At 41.3% G+C, this 24,987-nt stretch overlaps 3 protein-coding genes across 4 annotated transcripts in view; 2 read left to right on the forward strand and 1 right to left on the reverse strand.

Moving 5' to 3' along the window:
* The window catches only part of Trim9 (E3 ubiquitin-protein ligase Trim9), an 83,941-nt gene that overhangs the window by 36,380 nt on the left and 22,574 nt on the right, over positions 1-24,987 (forward strand). The gene's annotated exons all lie outside the window — the stretch shown is intronic.
* On the forward strand, positions 675-1,322 carry LOC108055972 (uncharacterized). The gene is made up of 2 exons (XM_017139561.3): positions 675-830; positions 989-1,322. The coding sequence occupies exons 1-2, from the start codon at positions 814-816 to the stop codon at positions 1,185-1,187; spliced, it is 216 nt and encodes a 71-aa protein (XP_016995050.2). The 5' UTR covers positions 675-813; the 3' UTR covers positions 1,188-1,322.
* On the reverse strand, positions 1,974-2,746 carry LOC108055971 (acylphosphatase-2). The gene is made up of 4 exons (XM_017139560.3): positions 2,544-2,746; positions 2,475-2,491; positions 2,305-2,414; positions 1,974-2,247 (listed from the first exon to the last, which is right to left on the reverse strand). The coding sequence occupies exons 1-4, from the start codon at positions 2,674-2,676 to the stop codon at positions 2,133-2,135; spliced, it is 375 nt and encodes a 124-aa protein (XP_016995049.2). The 5' UTR covers positions 2,677-2,746; the 3' UTR covers positions 1,974-2,132.

Below are 24,987 nucleotides of genomic sequence, written 5' to 3' on the forward strand. Positions count from 1 at the left end.
AAATTGATTTCCTTCCTTCACTGCAAAACTTTTTGGAGCTCTGGCATTTCGCCTTTGCTCTGCGATTAGCATGCCGATTTAAGCCGCCACACTAACCGCATTTGGGTTAGTACCCACTGAAATCGGGTTCCACCCAATCAATGGGAATCAATGTGCCAATGAACTCGTCAATGAACTCGTTATCAACGCTCAGTGGCGACTAATGGAGCGGGTTTTCCAACCGTTTTCGACATGCGAGCACGCGAACTAAAAGTTTCAATGGCCGTGCATCGCATGCCACGCCCCTTTGCCTGTCGGCGCCTTTGCTTTGGCGGATCACGAAATTATTACAATTATTATTATTATTTTTCTTGTGCTGTTTATGCATATTTTGGGTCACGCACGATGCGGCAAACTGTCAGCCGGAAACGGAATTGATTATCGGCGCTACCGAATCCGGCTTTTAGCGGTTCCACACCCTCATAACTCCTTTTTTTAGCCCCTTCCTCCAGGGTTTTTATCTGCTTGCGTGTCTTGTTGTCGTTTGCTTTGGTGCATTCGGAATTCGGTGGCATTTAATGACTTAATTTGGTCCGTTGTTATGGTGGAAAATGCAGGGAAAGTCCTCAAGAGTTTCCTAAAGCGAAACAGAAATTGTGGCACTGCGATTGATTTGAATTTCGAATTATTTCCTTGAATTTTATATCTAGGGAGCTACGAATCGGCTTTCAGTGCTTTTGTGAATCTTTCGACAAGAGGTCTCATTTCAGTTCTCAAAATTCGCCCCAAAATTTGAACGTAAACTCTTCGGCTAAAGTTGAACAAAACTATAAAATGACTGAAAACAAGGCGTAAGTTAAGAGCAGGCGGACAAGGACCAGAGTTGAACAGGCTTTTGGCCATGTTTTCGCTTCCATTGGCCTTAACTCTGGCCTTTATCGGCAATCGCGGCATCGAGCACCATCCTCTTTTCCTATCCTTTCTCTTTTGGACCTATTTCTTTATGAAGGTCCTCGTCCCGAGGCCATCAGTCGGGAATGCAGTTCAGCACCGCCATAGGAACGCCGGAAACCAAGCGCAAGATGCTCCTCTATAGACGTCTATTGAGCCGCGAGTTGGCCCGCGATGGAAAAAATCCTGAGGAAATCGTACGGGCGAGAAATCGGAGGCTGCGGGAGCAGGACCAAGGAAGGTTTTCAAAGTCCTAAATATATACATGCTAAATATTTCCCTGGCACAAGAGTTTACGTTTGCGCATTCAAGAAAAAGTCTTGTTTATTTCGGTCTGATTTAGAAAAAATTTAAATTTATTGGTACCTTTAATAAAAAATTATTTTCCGTAATTCTTTTTGGCTACCCGCAATTATAAGTTCGTATATAATGAGAAACTCCAATGCGAATAAATTTAATTTTTATTTCGTCCCATCCCTGCGACACCGGCAATTGGGCAACGAAAACAATTTTGTTTAGCCAGTGCACTTTTTGCGGTTTCAACAGTTTATAATAAAGTGTTTGCCAGACACACAAAACAATCCAAATAAATAACAGCAGCATCCAGTGGAGTAAGCTCGGAGCGTCCCCTTGGTGAAAAAGACAAACACAGTAAAAAACAAACCGTCGAGAGTGGCGCAGTGGCTTTTAATTGCCATCAGGCGCCAACTGTTACCATTTGTGAACTCAGTCAACTTTTATTTATTTATGTAAATTTGTTTTGCCTTTTTCGGGATGCACAATATTTGTCGCAAAATTGGCAGAAGCCATTCGAAACTCGGCCCGTTTTCGGAGTTGAAAACACCAACAGTTTGATGGCTGAAAAAACAAATTGAAAATGTTTTGACAATTGGTGCGGCGGCATCAGTGTAAAAATAGCGATGGCAAAATGTTAGAAAGGCAATTTGCGATGGCTCATGGCCTTACTAATTGGCAAGCGGGCATAGATCCCCGGAGAACGGACAACTTTCGGCCATTTGCGGCGTACACACTTAACACGACAATTGTTTTGGGAGCCAGAACTGAATTTTTATTACGTGCTCTCAGCGATTCTCACGTTTTAGCTTTATGTCCTGACAAACGGGTGTTACACGCTCAAAGGACATTCCCATTGTTAGGTTAAACAAAATTAATTACGAAACTTCCATACAAAAAATTAAGATCTAGCGACGTATTGAGAACATCTTGAAGTTGTTGATAGGCAAAGGTTCATTCTCTGAGAAAACCGCCTTCTCGATCATTGAACGAGGACTTCCCTTGTGCTGCAGCCAGTATTTCCTAGGAAGATAATTTTTTGATCCATTTTACTTGTAATTATTAAAAGATCTCTCTCACATGTCAGTCATTTGATCCAAGGATCCCTCCAGCATTCCCTTGACTGTTCCGTGAGTTGTGTTCATGCACCAGCCAGTTATTCCCAACTCCTTAGCCTTCCTTTGAGTATGCTAAAGGTTTAGTAATGTCAACATTAAAATCATATAAAAGATTCTAATTTAAGAGATTACCTTGCGGAAGAAAACACCTGAAAGGGTATGCTTTTTAATAATTTATTACATTTATTTATTTTTTCTTACCCTGCACATGACCAAACACTTCAAACTGGCAACTGAAAATTTGTATCTCGCCTGCAGCTTTCGGAACACTTTTCGGCGATGATCTCACCAATTTCGGGGAGGTCGATTTTGACTTTTTAATTTGACTGCTCATTTTTAAACAAATTTATGGTACGTTTGGGGCAAACTGAATGCTTTTAGTGACTCGGTTCCTTTAGATTACTGACTGAAATATATTTCAAAGGTGTATTGTGATTTTTTAGCACCCGTCCTCCATAAAAATTAACCACAATTTTTCACGGTAATTTGACAGCGCTGATTCTTCATCATATCGCCGAGTACTCGAACACTTTTCCTCTGAGAGCGAAGACCTTTCCCTGCGCTTTTCCCTTTACCACTTCCGGTTCGTTAAGTTTAACGGCTGGCCACGGAGACTCCAAACTGATTCGCAGGAGCGGGAAAAATCCAAAAGGTGGCCAAAGGAGCAGATGACGCACTGGGTTCGCCGAGTTCGGCGCCTCAGTGAAAACTTCAATAAAACGTTTGACGCCGGAGGCGAACTGACATTTTCCATTAAGTGCAGACAGCTACCGAAAAAAAGGAAAATGGAAACAGCAGAATGCCAGCAGCTCATTTGCCAGGGGATGGGTTTTGGGGGGGAAAACTTCTATATTCCTGAGAGTTTTGTGGTGTAGTCACGTGTTGGTCGTTCTTTTTGTTGACTGTTGATTATGATGAGGCCCTGGGTTCTGGGCACTGGGCTCTATGTTCTCCAGCCTCCGGTTCCTAATGCGGCCCAGTCACGGCAGGCGTGGATGGGAATGGAAACTCACCAAGAGGATCCGAGTAATTGAAGCTGACCAAGTTCTCCTCGGCTCGGCCATCATCAAAGTGCCATCAACAAGCAGTCCCGGCTTCTCCCTCAAGGATGTGGCCGCTCCTCCACTTCCCTTATCAGTTGCAGCAACTTTTGTTACAATAACATTTATTTTGAAAATATTCGCCGAGCTCTTCTTCTGCTGTCAGCTCTTTGGGGACATCTTGAAGTGTTGCCAATGTGGAAAAGTAATCAGAAAATATTTTGTCAGCTTCAGTTGCACTGGCGGGCGAAACTTTTGAAACACTCGCCACTTAAAGTGCTCCAGTCGAAAGTTGAAATTGAAGAGCGGCACTCAAAAAGCCGCAGAGCTCGCCGCCCAAGTTTTAGCTCAAATATTGGATTAGCAAATTGACGTTTATGCAATTTGATTTACCTACCGCACCGGGCAAATTAAATTTCCAGCCTGCGGCGGCTTTTCGAGCCATTTCCCAGCGCAAATTCGTTACAAATTGCTGACACAATGGAAATTTGCATAAAATTTCCATATGCATTTGTCGAAAGCGAAAGGACAAATTCGGCAGAGTCGTGATGGGTGAGAAAGGTGCAGGATTTATGAGCCGTCGGTTGGGAATTCCCGGGTGAGGCATAAATTTAATGGCCAAAAAAAGAAGAGGAAAACGGAAGCCCAGCCAGGTGGGGCGGACCAGTCCGAGGTGTAAACAACGCTCTTAGTTTGCATCCGCAGGGTTAGCAGTTAATTTATTTGCAAGTCGCTCTAAAAAAGCCGCAGTGAGCCGGCTAACTTCTTTCCGCCGCCCTCGAGTTCTCAACCAATTTTCATTAAAGCTTATAAATTGTTGTTTATGACCCTCTCACTCCGCGGACATCCTGGGCCCCCCAAAGGGGATCTCTCTGTCTGGCCCTTTGACTTCATTTCATATTCATGGACGCGCCGAATTCGCCGAGACTCCATCTTCCGAATCCTGGAGTTGGTCCTTTGTCCCCGGCTTTCCCTTGCTTCTGTTTCCGTTAATAAACTTTGGCAATTACCCATTGCTGCCTGTTGCCGTAAATTACTGGGATTTGAGCCGGCAAATCGAGACAGCAGGAGAAAGGGATATGATATCGATTTAGCGTCGCTTGTGAACGGTTGTGTTTACCTGTGCTCTGAGTTTTTGATTTATTTTTGTGATTTTTTACGCAAGTGTTTTGTGTTTAGCATCTAACAAAGTTTGCCTAACAATCGCGTTAGTGTTTTAAATAGATCTCCCTGTTTAACGGGTATGTGGTTTTAGTTATTTTAACAATTTCCATTAGATTTGTTTAATATCTTGGCTTTGTTGGTGTTATTTTGCGCTCTCTAAATTTGCTCTTGTATTCTCTCTCTTTTTCTCTCTCTCTATTCCGCTCTATTTTAACTGTAATTTCGCTCTCTCGGAACCTGCCAAATTTCTTGTAGACTCTTGGGTGCTTTTCTCATAGTCTCTCTCTCTCGCTTTACATTGTAACTGTTCGTTCGTTTTGTTGTTGGTGCCGCACAAGCCACGCTCAGTCGATTGAACACTTTTTCTCTCGCGCTCTCTTGCTCTCGACTTAATTCGCGATCTCGCGCTCTTATACTTTTGTGTTTTTTGCGGTTTTGGAATTTGATCCCAGTGCCAAATTTACTCGAGGTATATTTTCCACATTTTATTTTCTATTTCTTTGAATAATCTTTTTTTCCTATAAAATGGCCCTTATCTGTATGAAGAAAAGTTGTGCTCTTCCGATGTCAACCAAAGATTCTTTTATTATCTGCTGGCTCTGCGATTCGGTCATGCACGTCAAATGTGCAGGATTTACTGGCAGAGTTAAAGACTTCATTGAAATGCGTACCGGTCTCATGTGGGCATGTGAGTCCTGCAAGGAAATGACAGTCGAAATGAGCAGCTTTATGAGGCAGACTCGAGACGGACTATTAAACCTTTCACGAGTTTTCACACAGCTCAATGACGGGTTCAACTCAGTTTGCGACCAATTTAATAATAAGAAATTATTATTAACTGAGTCGCCTAAACGGAAAAAAGCCAGCTCAGGGGCGGTTAATAAGACCGTGAAACATAACAAAACATTGAACTCGGTAGCTGCAGCAGTTCCGGTCGGTACAGGGGTAAGCGAGCCACCTGTGCCTATGGTAACAGCCAGTTCCGGAGGTGACCCTGTTTCTGGATGCCAACCTGAGCTACAGAAGTCGGTGCTGACCGTAGGTACAGTAGGAACCGCTTCTGGGTCCCAGCCGAGTGAGGTTCAGACTGCTGCTGGGGGGCGTAAGAAACTTTCAGTTGTTCCACATAGGAAGCAATTGTTTGTTTCTAGATTTACCCCGGATACCAAATCTGAGGATGTTATGGAATTCATACGTGAAAAATTCCCATCCGAGGACATTGAAGTTGAACAATTTCGATTTTCGTACGCCCGTAGGATATCTTCTTTTAAAATATTTGCTCCGCCTGATGTGTTTAATGTACTACTTTCTGAAAGCTTTTGGCTTAATGATGATTTGGTAATAAAAGAATTTGTTCCCAATAAACCGAGAACAAATAACAGGCCTCCCACTGTGCCTAATAATCGGCTTTCCACTGTGCCTAATAATAGGCCTTCCACTGTGCCAAAAAACTAACAGGTTTATTTTTGGCTTATCAAAATGTTAGAGGACTAAATATGAAGCTACCAAAGCTTTATGCTGACTCCTCTGCATTTACTGAAGATATTTTGGCTTTTACGGAGACTTGGCTGAAACCAGAGATATCTGACTCTGAAGTTTTGTCAATGAACTTTAACACCTACAGGACCGATCGCTCCCCGCGTAGGGGGGGTGGTGTTCTGATTGCCGTTACCTCTAGTTTAACATCGGAGAGGCTTAACATTCATATCCCTAACGATATTGAATTTGTTAGTGTCAAAGTTTCCATTCAATCCTTATCTATTTTTGTAACCTGCTCTTATATTCCTCCTGGCTCTGATTTAATAATTTATGAGCACCATCTGTCTGCTATTAAATCTGTTCTATCCTTTCTTTCTAACAGAGACCTTTTGATTGTTTTGGGTGACTTTAATCTCCCAAATATCTCTTGGTCTCTTCCCACTGACTCACTTGTCGCTACTCCTTTATCCGCCCATGATTTTGTGGATGGCCTTTTAGAATTATCGTTACAGCAAGTAAGCTTTATACGAAATTCATTAAATAGACAATTAGATCTAGTCTTTGTTTTAGATCCGCATGAAGTCACTGTAGCTAGAATTGACGCACTTGTTGTACCTGAAGACCAATATCATCCAACTTTGGAATTGACAATTGGCCTCCCCTGTACTGATACCCTTTCTCCTTTAGTTCCTCAAACTAAAAGGAGATGCTTTCGTAAATGTGACTATAATAAACTAAACTACATGATTTCTCAATATAATTGGACTGATTTGTACAATTGCATGGATATTGACAGTGCAATTGAACTTTTCTATAGCGTTTTAAACACTTTCTTTGACGAATGCGTACCTGACAGTCTTCCTCCGAAGCTAAACAGGCCTCCTTGGTTTAACAATGAGCTTCAAAGACTTAAAAATCTTAAATCCAACACTTATAAAAAGTATAAAAAAACGGGAAAGCCATCTGATTTTGCGAAATATGTTGTGGCTCGTTCAGATTTTAATGTTCTCAACAGTCATTGCTATTCCATGTATTTAAATCGATGTAAATTCGAGTTTTCAAATGATCCGAAGCAGTTTTATAACTTCGTTAATGCCAAGCGAAAGTCTTCGGCATTGCCTTCATCGGTACGTTTAAACTCAAAAGAGGCATCGTCGGATTCTGAAATTGCGGATTTATTTGCCGAGTTTTTCCAAACTACTTATAGTTCGGCTGCTTGGTCAAACCCTACCTACCCTAACCACTTAAATAGGGCTAATTGTATTTTTACCCCTGTAATTACCGAAAGTTCTCTTTTAAAGGATTTAGCAACAACAACGCCAACGTATTCTCCCGGTCCTGATGGACTCCCTGGGAGTGTGCTTAAGTTTTGTGCTTCAACCATTTGTAAACCGATTCTTAAACTTTTTCATTTGTCTATTTCATCATCAGTTTTTCCAACTATCTGGAAGGACTCTTTCATTATTCCACTCCACAAAAAGGGTGCGAAGGCGGATGCTCAGAATTATAGAGGCATTTCTAAATTGTCGGCAATTCCTAAAGCATTTGAATGTATTATTACTTCTCATTTGCAGCATTTATGTTCCTCGCTAATATCACCGTGTCAGCATGGTTTTGTTAAGCGAAGATCGACCACCACCAACCTTCTTGAACTATCATCTATTGTAATAAATGGATATAAGAATAACATGCAGACTGACGTTATATATACAGATTTTAGTAAGGCCTTTGACTCTGTTAACCACTCTCTCCTTTTATTCAAATTAGATCAGCTTGGGTTCCCATGTAATCTATTAACTTGGATTTCAAGTTACTTGAATGGTAGGACTCAGAGGGTTATATTTAAGAGCGCTGTTTCTAAAATGATCAACGTGACATCTGGAGTTCCTCAAGGTAGTCATTTAGGCCCTTTGCTGTTTACTTTGTTTATTAACGATCTTCCCTCTATCGTAGCTCATTCTCGTGTACTAATGTACGCTGACGATGTTAAGCTTTGTTTATCATATAAAGATGTAGGATCCGGTTTCAACTTACAGTCAGATATTGATTGTTTTCAGGGATGGTGTGAGTACAACCTTTTAAATCTGAACTGCCTTAAATGCAACGTTATGACTTTTTACAGGGGCACTCCTACGTTTGTTAGTTATTCTCTTCAAAATACACCACTCGACCGTATATATTCAATTAACGATTTAGGTGTTCTTCTCGACCCAAAACTTAAATTTGATTGCCACATAATGGCCACTGTCAATAAAGCTATGAGTGTTTTTGGGTTTATAAAGCGTTGGTCAAAGGAATTTGATGACCCTTATACAACCAGATTATTATTTACCTCCCTTGTCCGTCCTATTTTGGAATATTGTTCTTCAGTTTGGAGCCCACAATATCAAGTGCACATCGACCGTATTGAGTCGGTGCAAAAAAAATTTCTTCTTTTTGCCCTTCGTAGTTTGAACTGGGATCAAAACGTAAGGCTACCTTCCTACCAGAGTAGATTACTATTGCTTAATTTACCTACACTTGAAAACCGTAGAATAATGCTTGGTACTATTTTTATGCAAAATCTTATAAGAGGTGATATTGATTCCGTAGAACTGGTAAACCGTTTAACTTTTAATGTTCCCGTTAGACTAACACGAAATTATTACCCTCTTAATTTGCCTCGATGTACATCAAATTTTACTCTGCATGAGCCTTTTCGTGTTCTATGTAAAAATTATAACAATCTTTATCATTTAATTTGCACTTCAACATCTATCCCCGTATTGAAAACTAAAATTTTATCTCATTTGCTTCAATCTTAGTTGTAGTATTTGTAGTATTTGGTTTCATGTCTTTTCCTCGCGAACTCGCATTTTTGCCCTAATTGATAAAGGGTCCCGCGCGTAACAAGCACGTGCTTGGTATCGTTGGGCCACTTGTTTGTACTGCTCGTAGTGCATCAACGTCCATCATAGATATGTCTGAAGATAAGACCAAGTTTTCACTTTCACTAAGAGCAAACCCTTTTATACCTCTAAAATTCGAAAATAGTTTCTTTCCTGTTTACCTGTTCTTATCCATTTAGCCAACAGTCTTCAATACCTTAAGCCGCAAAATATGTGCAGGAAAAGTGAAAAAGTTGTGACAGAAAACCTGCCTCAATATAATTGCATTACTCGTGGCTGTCGCAGGTGAAAAGGCGAAAGAACAAAAAATACAAGAAGAAAAATTCACATACACCTATATTTATATACATACATCGTAAGCCACAAGGACCACAGGACCGCAGTGAGACCACAATCCTCACCTTGGCAGGAGATCCCCACTCAGTTTTCCAACCAAGACGACTTTTCATATTTTTCCCAACCCGTCAAGGCGTATAGAATAGATGTGGTTGGGCTGCTTAGGGGTTTCCTTTTCAAAGCTTTTACACAGAAAAAATAGTGATTGAAGTCTGGGAATTTCGTCGAGGAAATACCTACATTTTAAAGTAATTATAATAATTACTATTAGATGGAGGAAAAGAGAATACTTTACTTTACTTTACTTTACTTTACTTAGTAAAAATTTGTAATTCAAATATCAATATTATTTCTTCAGTGCACCCAAACAAAAATCGAGGGAGCTCGTTTCCTTGGGGCTGGAAAATCCTTTTTCTTAACCCAAGCGTGCACATACTTCAAGTGTGCTTAACCCACACTTAGTCTCTGTCTGAGAAACTCCATCCCCGCCTGCTAACCCGTGAAAATCTCCCATGTTTGATGTGGTCCCTGCACCACAAATCACCAAGGCGGCAGTGTCTGGAATTTATGCGCCTTCTTGGGAAGCTCTGTTCTATATATGTATGCACATAAGTAGAAGTGTGAGACTGGCGGTTATGTCTGTGATTTGGCCCGGCCACGCCCTAATCTGACACTGATGTACGCCATTCTACGGGGCGGCGGTGACTACGCATTCAGGCGCAACGCGATGAGCTGGGATCCTTGGGAAACCCACTTGGTCGAGTGGCTACGAAAAACCTTGGGCAGTCGTCACCCGCGACAACCCAGCTCAGTCACTAGCTTTCCACATTTTCCCATTCATTTTTCATCGTTCACTGCCAACCTCACTTTCACATATTTTTGGATTTTTCGGGTCTCGAGTTGTGTAAATATTTTTACAAAATTATTTTACGCTTGATTGGAACGTGAAACGGAACAGGAAATCACTTATGACATTTTGCCTTTTTTTCTGGCGTGGCTCTATTGATTTTTGATTTAGGGTTCAGTAATTTTGTGGGCGACAAAATGATGTGAAAAATGGGAGAATTTACTTTAGATTGCAAATAACCTATTTTCCGACATTTAAAGCGAATAAATAATGTGTTAAGGTTAGATTCAGTTCTAAACCATTTAAAAATTCTTTTTTTCTTAAATCCAATATTATATCATACAAGTCTTAGAAATTTCCCATTGAAAGCTATATGAGTCATCCCGAAAATTGATGCTTACAACATCAGAGCATGTAGATCTAATGCCCTCAAAGTTTACTACTTCATGTTATAGAATTTACAAATTATCCGCTCTCAAGTGCCGACTTTGGCATCATCTTCTGCAGCTTGTTGCCGGCTACAAAGTCGTTTTTTCACTTTGCTCCTGCTGTTTGCCATGTTTCAAGTTGCTACCAGGATACAAGGTAGCACCACCGGCAAGTGCATGTGTGTCCAGGCGAATCTAAAATCTATCCTGCAGCAGGGCCGTACAATAAACTGATTGTAACTGCAATCAGTTAGCAGACAAAGCAACAGAACTCGACTCGAGCCAACTACAAAGGCGACGACTGTTTGCCAAGTTGTAATAAAGTTTGGTAAACAAGTTGGCCCACACACCCACTCCGACTCGAACACACAATACAGATTCGGGCTGCCTGTAAACCGAGAATCCCAATCTGGCAGCTTCCACTTTCCCCAGCCCAGTGCCATTACTCACACTCCGGTTTCCCGGGCTTTCTTCGAACTTATCTTAAATTCTAATGCAATTGCAAGCGGGGGGAACTTTCAGGTGTGCTCTGCAAAGATTTCATACTAATGCTCTCTGTATCCTTCCACTTCCTTGCAGGTACGTACTCTCCACGTGGATCCGCCATTTCGCCATCCCTTTGTGTGTGTAAGTGGCAAACAAATGCATTCTCCTGGCCCACTACCGTATAGATAATAAAGTACTCGGCAATCGGTTGCCCAGGCTTTCAGTTCTCAGTTTTCCACTCGCAGCTGAGAAATGGTATATCGTGGTTTTTGGCGTGTGCTACGTGACGCTTATTAAATGCATCAGATCCCAGAACCAGAGAATATTTTCAGGAAATGAAAAAAGCATTCGATGTTGTTCTCTACGATGTGTGTTCTCAAAATTCCTTTTCAGTGCTACAAGGATTTTTGAAATGCTCTAGAGTGTATTCTGATTTTTTCAAATTATTTTTTTTCATATAAACATAACATTTTTTCTTAAAGGTTAAACTAATTTATTTATTTCGGTGGTGCTGACTTTTTTGTATTTTTATTTGTATACTCTATTCTTCGTTTATGGTTAATTGCTAAAGAGTATTTCTGTATTCGCCTCGTCCCCATTTTTTTTTTGCTTTTCCTGCGCAGTGCATCAGTTTTGTAGCCTTTATTCCTGCCGGCTGTTGTTTGGCAGTTGTTTTGCTGTTCGCCAGTTTGTTTATTTAATGCTATTCACTTATCCTGCATGTGCAGCCCGAGTGACTAGCCGACTGAATGACTGACTCACTATTCACAGCTCACTGAGGTTGAAACGTGCCCGCCTGCCAGGATAAGCTGCATCCCAATGCTCTTGGCTTCGAGTGAGCAATTGCAATTGCCGCATTCATTAGCCAACTTAACGCCTTTAATTAAATGCCTCAAGACGAAGGACCCCCTCCCAACTCGACGATTACACGAAATGATGGCATTCGTAATTACTCTATGGCCTTTAATTCCATGCCCATATTTGCTAATGCAATTATTGCGCATAATTATGCGTTTATTGAACAAATGGAATCAGTGCAGTGGTTGGGGAAAATGAATGGGGGAAAATGGAGGAGTGAGTTCGCAATAGACAGTGGCAGACAGTTAGTCAATCGACGAAACTCCATTTAATAGGCCCTCCAGGCCGCCCCTGTTTGCCCCCGGGGGATTCGCCCTGCATTTATCCCCTTTGGTTTTTGGATATTGTATTGTTTGCCCTGTTTGCACATATCCCCAGCTGCGTGCAAGTCTGTCGGCCACAACCGAAATTGCATTATTGGTTAAATATTTTCGGCCAGCTGCTGATTCGGTTGCCTGGCCAACTGCAGATCGCCACCGATGGCCGATTGCATTTTAATGGCGCTGGCTTTTCTGCGGTTCAACTTGGCGGCTGCGGATGGAAAATCTGTTAATGAAGTGGCGCACAAGTGGAGCAGCAATAATGATGTGGTGCAGACTATTTCGGCAAAATGTTTAGCTAGCGAATTGAAGTGCCGATGGAAGTGGCATTAGGAATAAACATTGTGGCAGAACTCAATGAGCTACTCATGAAATGGCTGAAATATGCTTTCAATTTTTGAGGGTTTTCTATTCGAAACATATCATTTGGAAGGAGTTTTTAGCCCAATGTTTTGTAAAAATCATGCGAAGTGGTATTAAAGAAAAAGTTGTATTATGAATTGAACAAATAACAATTATTTAATTCAGAATACTTAAGATAGATCTTTAGATAATAAAAATAATACCTTAAAGCCAGAAGTGTACGTTTTTTTCGAAACCTAATCAGCTTCTAGTTATTATAAACTTATTGAGCGATAACCTACTTCTTCGTACTGAAAAAAATATTTATTTTTTGTGCCTCTTGGCCACATGTGGTGTCTTTTTCCCTGAGCGAAGAACATTAAACGGTCGATGGCAAATCGGAAGTTTACTCTGTGCATCAATCGAATATTTTACTAGGAGGGGGGCTCATGTGGCCTGCACTTCAATAGACTCAAAGCACACAGAAGAACAACACACATTCCGGGGGACGAAGTCTTCGGAGACAGATGGGGAAATTGTCTAATGGAGCAGCTGGATCTGGAGTCCCTCTGGCGCCTTTTCTCTTTTCTCCTATCTGGTATTCATGAAGTGCAAATTGTGAGCAGAGGAAAAATCAACGCGAAAGGAGGATTAGTGGAGAGAAGTGAGGTAGGTGAGCGGTGTGAAACATGCGGAAATAACACGAATTTAAGTGAATTTAGTGAAAGAACACATCGGCAACAAATCAGAAGGAGCTGAGGACTGGGACCAAAAATAAGACTGCATCGGGGAGACCTTCACTTAGCCTTTCTCCGTCCTCGAGTCTGGAAAATGGCCAATATAAATCTTTTCTGGCGCACAAGCAGCAGCAGACTGCAACTTTGGCCTTGGTTTATGTTGTTTTTTTGCGTTTTAGAGCTCACTTATTAAAACTTACAAGTGTAGATGAGACAGTGTTAATTGTTTCTTGGTGATTGACTTGGCAAAGGTACTTATGAGCGAATAATCTAGAAATTAAGAAAATCTGACTGTCAAAATTAGTTGTTTGGCTTTATGCAGTGCATTTAAAAAATATTTCATTATTTAAATATTAAAATAAAATTATAATAATAGCTGGTAAAACATTATTATTTATTTTAACTTACATCGAAAAGTTTGCAAAATTGTGTTCCAAGGTAACAAAAAGCGATGGTAACCCCTACTTCTACTGCTTCTACTGCTTTGAATTCCCGCTCAACCAAAAGTTCAAACCAATAACTGGGCTAGCATATTGGGCTTTTGTTACTGTCAATATAATATCTGTCCCCGTTCATGTTGGTCATATATCAAGAAAGTTCTCATTTCCACACATTAAAATAGCTGCTGGCCATAAATTTCACAGAGTGGCAAAGGGAGCAAAGGGTTAGGGAGGCAACAGGCACATGGCAAAAATGTTTTTGGCAAACTGCAATTTACTGCACATATCGCATCAATGCCCCGCCACGATACCCATCCACTGCCTATGCTCGACTATTGTCCATCCGCTTCATCGAAATTTACATATTTTTCCACTCAAAAGGCAATTGAAATGGAAAATTCAGTAAATTTCCATAAAAAATATATGTGGCTCAGCAGTGCTCGTTATTTATTTACCACACTGAGTCAAATAAAGCAATGCAACTGCACAACTTTGTCCATTGGCAAACGACAGACAAATGCCAGATTTACCCAAATCCCCATGATTTTGCACTTTGTGCTGCTGCAGACTCGGCATTGGGCAATCATCAGAAACTGATTCATGTGACCCACTGAAAAGCGCAATAAAAAAGCGAACACAGCAAACTATTGCTTATCACTGCAGCAACAAAAGGAGTCAATTGCCGCATATCAGAGCCAAATTTATGGGCGGCGATTATTCATGCAAAGTGTTTTGGACAACTACTGTACAAAGCTTAAAAGTGGGTTGGGTCCAGCTAGTGATGCGGAAGGTTTCCGAATCGGTGGATCACACTCCGATTTGGTTTATTTTAAAAGTTAGTTTTTGTCTTAATTTATGAGTGAAAAACATTTTTCTGGTTTCGCTTCATTAAGTTCTCATAAAACATGAGGGCTTTTTTAATATCTTTGAATATCGTCCCTTTTATTAAAACTGAACCATTTGTTTCAGATTATATTATTTTCATGTAATTATTTTTTGATCTTTTGGACTACCATATTAAATATGTGACGATTTTTTAATGTTTTGATTAAATATATAATTTCCTTAATTAGTTAGACATTTCTTCATTTGATTTTCCGAAATGGAGTCTCGCATCTCCCCATCCCTATTTAAATTTAGAGGTGTGTCCAGTTTCCAGGTCTTTAAAGGTTTTGACAGTGAGTGCCTCATCGAGTTGGTCGTGAGGTGGGCCGGGTCGCTAGATTGTTGGGCATTCGGATTGCTGGCACGCATGACTGGCCAAAGCTCTCAGTCGTCGTCAGCTGCAGTTAATGCATCCGTAGGAGCTATAGCTTGGCACCCACTCCCGGATCCAACGAACATAACCGATATGTGTCGATACTCTCGTAGCAAATGTCATTAAAATTGCTCTTCATAAATCACACAGAAGGCACACACATCGGGCAGAAGTAACATGTTTCCATGGGAGGAGTCGAGTCGAAAGACGAGGCAGCAGCCCGAGCATAACCTCATTTTACGGTCCATGAACTACGAAGCTTCCGGGCCAGGGGGATCTTTGTACTCGTAACGGAGGAGAACGATCCCAGACATTGACTATTTCCAGTTTTTTTTTCGGTTTTTGCCTGCGACTGCAGCTTGCCATTGAAGTGCAGTTTGATTGTGCCACATGCACAAAGTGCGTTATGATTTTTGGAGGGCCTGCCAATAGGTAGCAGCTGGTTAAACGGCAGCCAAGTCGAGAGGACTCGGCAAAGAAGCTTCGAGAGGCAGTTTGAAGGGCCTGGAAAAGTTTGGTTAAGCCCAATTGCTGAGGATGGCAGCCAGAGCGAAATACTTTTGTATTTGTCAAGAGATGTGTAGATATATTGGATGATAGTTATTAATTTTGAAAAAGCCTATTAAAGCTTTCTTCATTTACCCAAACCCTCTTAAGGTAAAAAATCTATTTAAAGCAATCAAACTTTAAAATTAAAACCACAGATAAGGGGACCCTCGGGCCAATAAATTACAATTCGATGTTCTTATCACCCAATATAGCCCCAGAGCCAAGACCATAAATCAAGTAGAAGTTGCGCCCTCCCCTTGCAGCCCGAAATATCCCTTACATTTGGTATTGTTTTCCGAGGAGTGTGAAATCTTAGAGTTTTGCTGCGTGAATAATTAAAATGAATTGCTTCGGGTTCTCCCGCCAACCCCCAGAAATATATCCCATTATGGCTTTTTAAAGTTATCTATGGGGGGAGGAAAGAGGAAAGTTTTCTTTTCTAATATTTTGATGGCCTGTGAGTCAAAGCAATAAATAAATTAACACCAGCGGATCTGATGATACAAATTTCCCCACCAAAAAAATGAAATAGAAGATGAATGGAGTGTGTGCGAAGGGGCACATTTAATAAGCTTTATGATCTCTAGATTTCGGTTCCCGAAACTCCCAATATTCCATCTATTTGTGTTCGACCCATCCAAAGCCAAAGTGTGGCGGCAATTTGTTTAGTGATTGATTTTCGTTTCACCCGTTTTGTTCACTCTTTTCATCTTCGAACCCCATTAATCAATGGTCACATTTTGTCTCGCTTTGCATACTGCAATTTGTTCCGCTTCTGGACGTGGTGGAAGGGAGATAGAACCGTGGAGTGAGGGAGAGAACAATGCTCGCACTCGGCGGTGCGTAGTTTTTTGGCTGCCACTGTTTGGGATTTATGACCCTTCAAAATGCAATTAAATTTAATTGAAGCGCGAACAAAAAAACTCACGCAATTGCTCGACTTTTTCACACTTGCCCGCCACTTTCTGGATCGCGCATACGCCCCGCTGGCCATTTAATTAATGGGTTAAATGTGTATGTGCAGTTGAAGGCTAGCCAAAGGATGCAAAAAAAAAAACAATTAAATGAAATTAAAAAACAAACAATAAACAAATTTATCCTGTTCCTGGTTCCTCCTCTACAGATTTTTCAAGTGGTTTTCCCAAAGTTTGCCAAAGTTTTGTTTTGCATTTCGTTTGCCCACTTCTCGTTGCCTTTTGCCTGCTTATCATTTATTCATTTGCCGTTCTTGTGGCAGGCCATGATTTATCGGCCGATGGTCCCAAACCTGCACCAGCTTGGGGCATATTTAAGTGCAATTACCTTTTATTTGCATTTTGAGGTGCGAAAATTTGCATTTAATTATTTATTGTTGCTGCACTTGCAATTGTTATCATCTGCTGTGGGTTTATCCTTTCTGTGGTTGGCCGAGGTTGTTGCGGTTCGTCCTCTGCGGTTTTCCTGCTGGGACGGTAACTTTAAACTTTTACTACATTTAAGTCACATTTAAAAGGGCAGTATGTTTAAGCAAACGGTGAGGATTCTGGCAACAAAATTTAAGAATATTCCAGAATTAAACTGCACAGAACAAAAAATTTACAAAGGATCAGATTGATATGTGCAGGTTAATTTAGTATTGTTTAAAGATCAAGCTTTTCATATCATTTTTATTTATATCATTATTTTATTTTACAATATTTGATAAAAAATACTACACTTGGTATTTTGAAACATTTTTTTTATAACTTTTATGAAATGATAAAGTTTATATGTTTTAATCATAAGTTTGACATTAATCGACTTTTTATTGATATGAAATATGGTAGAAATGACCTTATTTCATATAGATTTTTTTTATCTGTGTGACATTAGCCTTGTATGCATCAGTTCGATTTAAACGATTTAAGTAATTGCTAATAACTAGTTGGCATTTGTCAGTCAAATCATACAAGAAGTCAGTGTTGCAAATGGAATATTATGCCCATCCAACCGAAAACCGCAAAAGCTGAAAAGTTCTATTCATATTTGCGTTATTCTCAGCCACAAGGGTAAAAAGCGGCGAGAAATGCTCGCCACTCACTCACTTCATTTCATCATTCCATCAGCCAAACATTTCAGCAGAGCGGCCGCAATGAAGACTTGTGTCAATATTGACGCACGAAATCCTTTTAATTTTTGAAAAAATATTCCCATTTTTGGCCCTTGGCTGCTGGAATGGGGAAGGATTTCCCGAGGGGAAGAGCTGACCGAAGCGTTTTTGTTTAATTGAAAGCTTTGCAAATATGTAGCAGATATAAGATGTAGAAGGGAGCTCGGGAGAAATAGGACAGTGGCTCGTCTAAGCCTCTAAACTGATTAAGTTTTGATTGCAATTTGCAATTCGATTTTCAAAGCGGCCAAACTTTGCCGCCGGATAGCTGCCGCCTTTTTTAATAATGCCGAAGGTCATTAATATTTCAATAATGCCGTCTGGAGTCTGAAGTCCGAAGTCTGGAGTCCGGAGGCTGCTCTGCAAATGGCAGTTTGAGTTTATTAAAGCACAACGCAGGACGCCTTGGCTTTGTGTTTCCTTTTCCTGTTGCCTGCATAATTGACTTTGTCGCTTTTTCCTTTCGCCATTATTTCTCATCAGGCTCTCTGCGTCTGCCCCTTGTCGTGTATTTATTTTAGTTGGTTTTTATGAAAAAAGCGAGTGTCCCTCCTGGATGTTCCAGTTCCCTGCGCTGATCCTGGTCCGAGTAGTCAGACATGATTTATAATGCTGCTTTTGCCTCGTTTACCCCGCTGTCCTGCTGTCCCGCTTTTCCATTTTCCCATTTTCTATTAGCCCGGTTCCAGATCCTTTTGCCGAGCACTTGTTTCCCTTGTTGTGGTCCTGGCCGCTTAACTTGTCCTTTTCAATTTTGCAGCCTTCTAACCCCAGCTGAATCAGGTTTTTCCCATAGTTTCGCCCTCATATTTCTTGCGTTCCTCAGTTTGTCGCCTCATAAACATTTTCTTCTTGAATAATATATATTTGCTGGCCGCTTTTTATTTATTGAAAATATTATTATTCTTTCCTTTCTCTGTGGCTTATGCATCCTTCGGGTGCCGGGTCTCTTTCATTTGCAATTTATTGCTTATATTGACAAACATAAATTATTCAAATGCAAGCACTTCAATCCGTGCGACTCATGAATAATGCTAATTGATTGCGGTTGGATGGCCAATGTTGTTGATAGAGTGGTGTTTGCCGCTATTGACTTTAAATTAGTGACTTTTTCTAAAACTCGGGTTAAGATTTCATTGAATTCCCCAAGATTAGGTGCAGTGATTCATGGCTTAATCAACTTAACATTATCCACGTGTTCACTGCCTTTATTCCCACTCAGCAGTTGTTATTTTCTGCCTTTATTGACACCTGTCAAGCCTTCGGCTTCTTGGAGAATTCACAAAATCCCCTTCAAAGCTGCCTGCGTAAATCTCTCACTAAATCGCATTTATCCAGCTGCCTTGAAAGAAGGAAAAATGCCAGAGCCCCTGCTTCCCTTCGCCCGCAATAGACACAGACATTCGTTTTCGTAATAAATTTTCCACAACATTATTTACAAAAAACTTAAGCGACGTGATGCGATTTTTTAATATCAATATTTGCCGCTGGAGTTGGAGTTGAAGCCGCCACAAAAGGAGCTAAGAGTATCTCAAGTAAGCACAAAATAAATGTCGAAGAAGGCCAATTCAGCGAGCGAGTGAGAAGGCTCGTTAGGGGCGTGGCACGTCGGGAAAAATAAGAAAGGAAAAGTATCTCCACTCTTTGACTTTGACGACACAGCCGCCTAAATGAATCAACAGAAGTGGAGGCGACGCACATGTGGCGCTTGTCTCGCCCTTCCAACGTCGTCGGCTGTCAAAAGAAAAAGTGTCGCGAGTTTTCCTGGTCGGTTTTCCTTTTTCCCATACCGCCCACTGACTCACTCACTCACTCATTCATTCATTCATTCATCCGGCTCTCTTTGGCTTTTGCGTGAGCCGCTTCAGTTCCGCTTTTGGCCCTTCGTTTATGGCTTGGGTTTTATTTCATTTCCAGACATCGAACCCAAACAGTTATCCCCCCGAAAGTTGCGTCTGGAACTTTTGGGTCATTTATCAAATTTTCAAAGTCACATTTGGTATTGTCACGCTCGTTTTTTGTTCGGTGGAAATCGAAAAGGCTTTTCACTGGAGTTACACTTTTACCCCCGACCACTCCAGTGTTTTCCCAACCATTCCTTTAAACCGTCTCGTATCCTAGTATCCCGTAGTATCCTTCTCCTTGGAGGTGTGGCGAAATTGCCTTGCGTGCTGCCTTCGATAAAAGTGAGACGTAATGCATAAGGAAAGAAATTGGTTCGACGACGGAAGGACCTCGGGAGCGGGTCACATAATGAGTTTCCATTTTATTTCTTTTTATTTTCCGCTTTTGATTAGGGTAAAGGGAATCGGAGAGGGCGGAATATATATGAGGGAATAACGCGCCATGAAAAGAAAGTCAAAAGTCATAGTCGACCAGCTAATAGATTAACAGTTCCCCAGTGTGACCTATAAAAACGCCAGTAACTTTTTATGAGCTTCAAAAAATGATGGACGAGTTTCGCAGAGAAATTTGGCAAACTATGTTGTACTTTTACAATTTATGCAATGCAAATAATATAAATGTTAACTATTTTCATAGACATTGTTAGCTTAGACTGTACTTTATATGGTACCTGAAATCTCTTGGTTTATTTAATTAAATCGAGCTACGGTTAAATGAAAGCAATCTGCGCATAAGCTCACCAGGATTCCCGCGGGGCATAAGGCCATGTTTAATCTCCAAAAGTCAGCGCCTTTGTCATCCTTCTACAAATAGGCTTTTCCTGAGCATCTGCAGCACTAAACATGTCCCTGCATAAATTGCTGGCTCCTCTTTGGGCCACGGCGATGCGGATGCCCATCTTCGACCCTCCACTTTGTTGGCGCTACAAAATGAGTAATGGACAAACTTTATCACCTGCGCGAATGGCAGACATTAACATAAAATGCTACAGAAAAGAATTAAGCTGCATAAGAACAAAAGCAGCGGGAGCAATAATTTTTAATTTATTGCGGAATTTTCATAAAAACGACAGCAAAAATGAGGTGAATGTGGCGGAGGAGCCAGAAGATGACTGGCGGAGCCTAAAACAAATTATGAGCGCGTGTCTCCGTCTTGGTGGCGTTTTTATGATATTCCCTGGCTGGATTTTTTCCTCCTGCACACGCATAAATGACACGCGTTAATTACCTGCTGAGGGGGGGCGGAAGAAAGAAGGTCTGGAGATATCCTGCCAGGAGACGGATGGACATAATATTGTAATTAGTTGACAAGTCACGTAAATGTGGCTGTCGCTAATTTTTTATGGACCATGGGCGATTTTTCTTTGCTTGCTTTGCTATGATTGTTTTTCTAATTTATGAGGTCGCTGTGGGGTTATTATTTTTACAAATATTAAATTGCCTTCTAGTGGTAAAATTATATTGATAATAGTATTTGGTATTTTAAATTTCGCTTCACCATTATTACACCACTCAAAATGCCAGTCACACACACAAAAAGATGTCACCCCGAGGGAAAAAATTAATTTCTCCCTTTCAAGACCCAATGTCTTGTGTGCCGAACCCATCCTAATCAATATAATTACACTGGCTATTCGAAAATGTCGCACACGTAGCACAGCACCGAGGAGGCGAGGAGGAAGAGAAATGGCCAGGACTAAGTGAGAGCACGTAGCCAAGGAAATAATACACATACGCACTGTGGGCCGTTGCGAATTGGTAGGCAAACATTTGGCCAGAGTCGGAGAGTTTGAAAAAAGCGGGAAGCGAAGAGGACAGCAGTTGAGCCAAGTAATTGACAAACATGCCACATGCTACTAAACACAAATTAGAGACTTCGAGGAAGGACAGGGCAATCAATTGATTTTCCAGCTGGCACAGGGATCATTCACCGGGACTCCGCCTGCTCCAATGGACCTGCCAGCGAGTCAAAATGTCAATTAGGAAGCTGCATTTACATTTTTCGCCCATTTTTCTACCCGAGCGGAATGGGCAAACAAATGAATTTTATGCAAATTGTAATTCCTGTTTTCGTTGCGGCTCCTCTTTCCTCTCTGGAGTGCCATTTTATTTAAATGTGCTTAAATATTATTATTCGGCCAAATGGATGCCATTTTGTCGGTCCATAAAGACATTACGCGCCATAAAATAATTTCTTGTGCGTCGGTGGCGCCCTCTGTCGCCGGACACTTGGCAGGCTCCATCTGCTCCAGATATTTCCCATATATGTGTGTATATCCCCATACAGTCCACATTTGTCAGTCTGGGCCGGCTTGGGCTTGTAGTTTTTATTATCGGCCTGGTCCTGCGACTGAGCGGCTCGTTTATCAAGGGCGCATTAAAGGGATCCTTCGGCCCGTGGCAGTGGGGGTAATCGTCCTGCCATGTGGCGCCCTCCGCCGGCCGAAGTTGCCAAATTGCACTGTGCTGTTGTTGTCGCCTGCCTGCATATCCTGTCGGTTGACAAACGTGTTTGTTCGGCCAACAACAAGAGCAGCAGGAATAGGAACGCCGAAGGATTTCCAGCTATATATCGAATCAGTCGCGCCGTATTTGTTGTGCTCCCCGGCGGCAGGGAATCGAGGGGGTCAAGGGGTCAGGGGTGTCTGCCAGACTGCAACTAATATCCGTTTCCGTTGTAGACAAAATGTGTTGCCATTTGTAATGCCAAAGTGTTTCGGCGGGGCAGGATGCAGAACCAAGTTTTTGAATGCGAGAGCAACAAGCACAAACAATTTGTTTGGCCCCGAATAAAGTGCAAAGGGAGAAACTAATTTGCTCTAATCGATTATAGAGATTGCCATCTGAGAGAGGCTTAAATAAAATAAAGCGAGGCTAATATTTTATTACAATTGATGCGGACATATTTGAGTTTAACATTTTAATAAAATAACTTTGCGATTTGTGTGGATATTTCGAAACAGTTAACTTAATCTGTCCTAAAATTTGTTATAAAAATAAATGAAAATTTAGTTTTGTTAGTAATTTATTCATTTAAAAATATTTTGTTTTTATAAACTTTGTCATAATACGCAAACAATAATTTCAAACAGTCATATTTCCCTTGGCGCTGCAGTCTCTGCTCATTTACCAACATCTGTTGCCAAAGACAATTCGGGCATATCCGAAAAATCTGCCGGAGACAGAGACAAATGGAGTTATCGAAACCTCATTATAATGGCACAATAGCAAATGCTGCAAACGAGTCTGCTCCCCAAAGAAGTGGGAGGTTGTGGGGCGGGAAAACAAAACGAGGCGAGTGGAAGAAATGCAGAGTAGAGAGTATGAAGCAATGCAATACATCAAATGTCAAAATGCACTCGAAAATCAACAGCCAAGATCTGGGCATTAATCACACCGTACAATTGACCGGTTGGAGCGGAAAAGCGGGAAAAGCCCTTGTAAGCTGAGCGCAAGAACTTTAAAGATGATGCGCTGCCTCCATCCATCCCGAACATTGGATCGCCGGCACTTTGCAGAACAATTTTTCAAAATTAGCCAAAGCATCTCGCCGACGCCGTCTTTTCTTAGCCATCTCAGACAAGATGTTACCGGTATCGGGGAATGGGGATTGGGTGTTCGGGCCTTGGGAAGTGCCAAGTGGGAGGTGAAAAGTGGCCAGTGGGTGGGGCAACCAATCGAGCACGTCGAAAACTAATTTCTCTTGATTACGCAACGTCTGGAAAGCAGAAGGCAGCGCATCCAAATTGGCTTTCCCACTACCGATTCTATGGATGGGCTCTTTTGCCGTTCGTCTTGCACTTCAGTTTTTAAAAAGTACACTCTTAAAAAAATATATGAAAAGGAAGAACCTTCAAGATTCTAATAAATACATTTTAATTGGTTTTTTTAAATTTTATTTTTGGATAACCAATAGATTAGATTTGGAAAATATAAATATAAGTTCAGAAATTGTAGTAATATTAATATTACACCTCTTAACCTATTTTCAAATTTGTATTTTAAATTCAGTAAATTTAAAAATATCCCAACTTGAAGTGTTGGTACCCCTCTTCCCAGGCATCAATAGTCGGTGCCTGCTTACTATGTAATGTCACTTGTGGCCAACGGCAGACACGCGTCTCTCACTTAGCGACTGTCGCCGACCCCGGGAAGCACTTTAAATGTATTACTGAATACCCATCTCTCAGCTGGGAAATTTGAAAAACCATCTCCGTCGCCCATTGCCCTCCGTGGATTTTCATCTTCAAGTGTCTGTCAAAATAATTAAATGGAATGGCCCCGGGACAAAATGCAGCCAAACGATGGCTCGCATCTCATCTAATCAAAGTCTTTGACTTGACTAATGTTGCATTTAGTTTTCGAGGAGTTGGGACTGGTGCTCCGGAGGAGTGCGGAAATGCCAGTTAAATAGGCGTAAAAAACGAGGGAGTTCTGGGGGAGATGTGAGAATTTTTTATGACTTTGCCTTGATTAATGGAGGGTTACGTGATTTCTGGCATAGTTTGGCGATTAACTTTGGCCCGGGGATGCGGGAACTTTGGCTTCCTCTCACTACACTACTTTTGTTTCCCTCACTCTTCGGGGTTTAATGAACTTTGAAGAGCCCGTAATGTGGGTGGGCAAGGGCTTTTAATAATAGTTATGCAGATGATGAACATATGACAAAGTTGGGCATGCAGGGACTTAATTAAAAATTCCATGCCCTCATTGTAGGAAAATGCTGTGATTTCAAAGCTTGGCAGCTTAATGGTTTAATGAAAAGTTTGGATGACTTCTTCCAGGGTATAATATTTTTACTCAGAGGTTTCAGAAGTTGCAGTAAAATAGTTAGATGAAGGTCAAAACATTCCTCATCAAGCCTATTGATTGCTTTACACCACCACTTCCAATTATCTATTTAAACCTACTCTGCTGAATCAAAAAACTAAAACCAAAACTTTCTCTCTTTGCTTTGCAGGTATGTTACTCAACACTCGGATAGACTTTAACCTCTAGCCCAAGGACCTGGCCTATCTGTCTGGACTCTTGGGGTTGCCCGGGATTCCGGGCTGTTTTCCCCTCGGATATTTTGGCCCAAAACGCCCACCTGCAGTGTCAATATTTACACACACTCAGGGCACAACAACACAACACACCACCGAGATAGACAAACAAAACGAGACGAGCGGTGATGCGACATGGTCAACCCCGAATTGCTCGACCTCCGACCTTCCACACACCTTCCATCGCCCCTCCTCTCCTATCCCTTTTGCTTTGGCCAGCTGTTAAGCTGTGCGTTAAATTGCTAAAAGCCCGTTCAGGGCTTAAACTAAAAGCTCCCCGTATTTGGACGATCCCCCACTTTTCGGGGATTCCCCCGCTTTTTCACGTTGCTCTGCGGCTATTAATCAACTAAACGTTGCAACTATTTGAAAATGGTCAGCACAGACACACGCAAA

Source organism: Drosophila takahashii, chromosome 2L (assembly GCF_030179915.1).
Source record: "Drosophila takahashii strain IR98-3 E-12201 chromosome 2L, DtakHiC1v2, whole genome shotgun sequence".
Lineage (NCBI taxonomy): Eukaryota > Metazoa > Arthropoda > Insecta > Diptera > Drosophilidae > Drosophila > Drosophila takahashii.

What these genes read in the sequence shown, in the direction of transcription:
- LOC108055971 (XM_017139560.3), bottom strand. Translation starts at nt 2,676, where the DNA reads ATGAGCAGTCAAATTAAAAAGTCAAAATCGACCTCCCCGAAATTGGTG. An exon ending in TTGGATCAAATGACTGACAT is followed by an intron (nt 2,248 to 2,304) that starts GTGAGAGAGATC and finishes TTATCTTCCTAG; the next exon opens with GAAATACTGGCTGCAGCACA.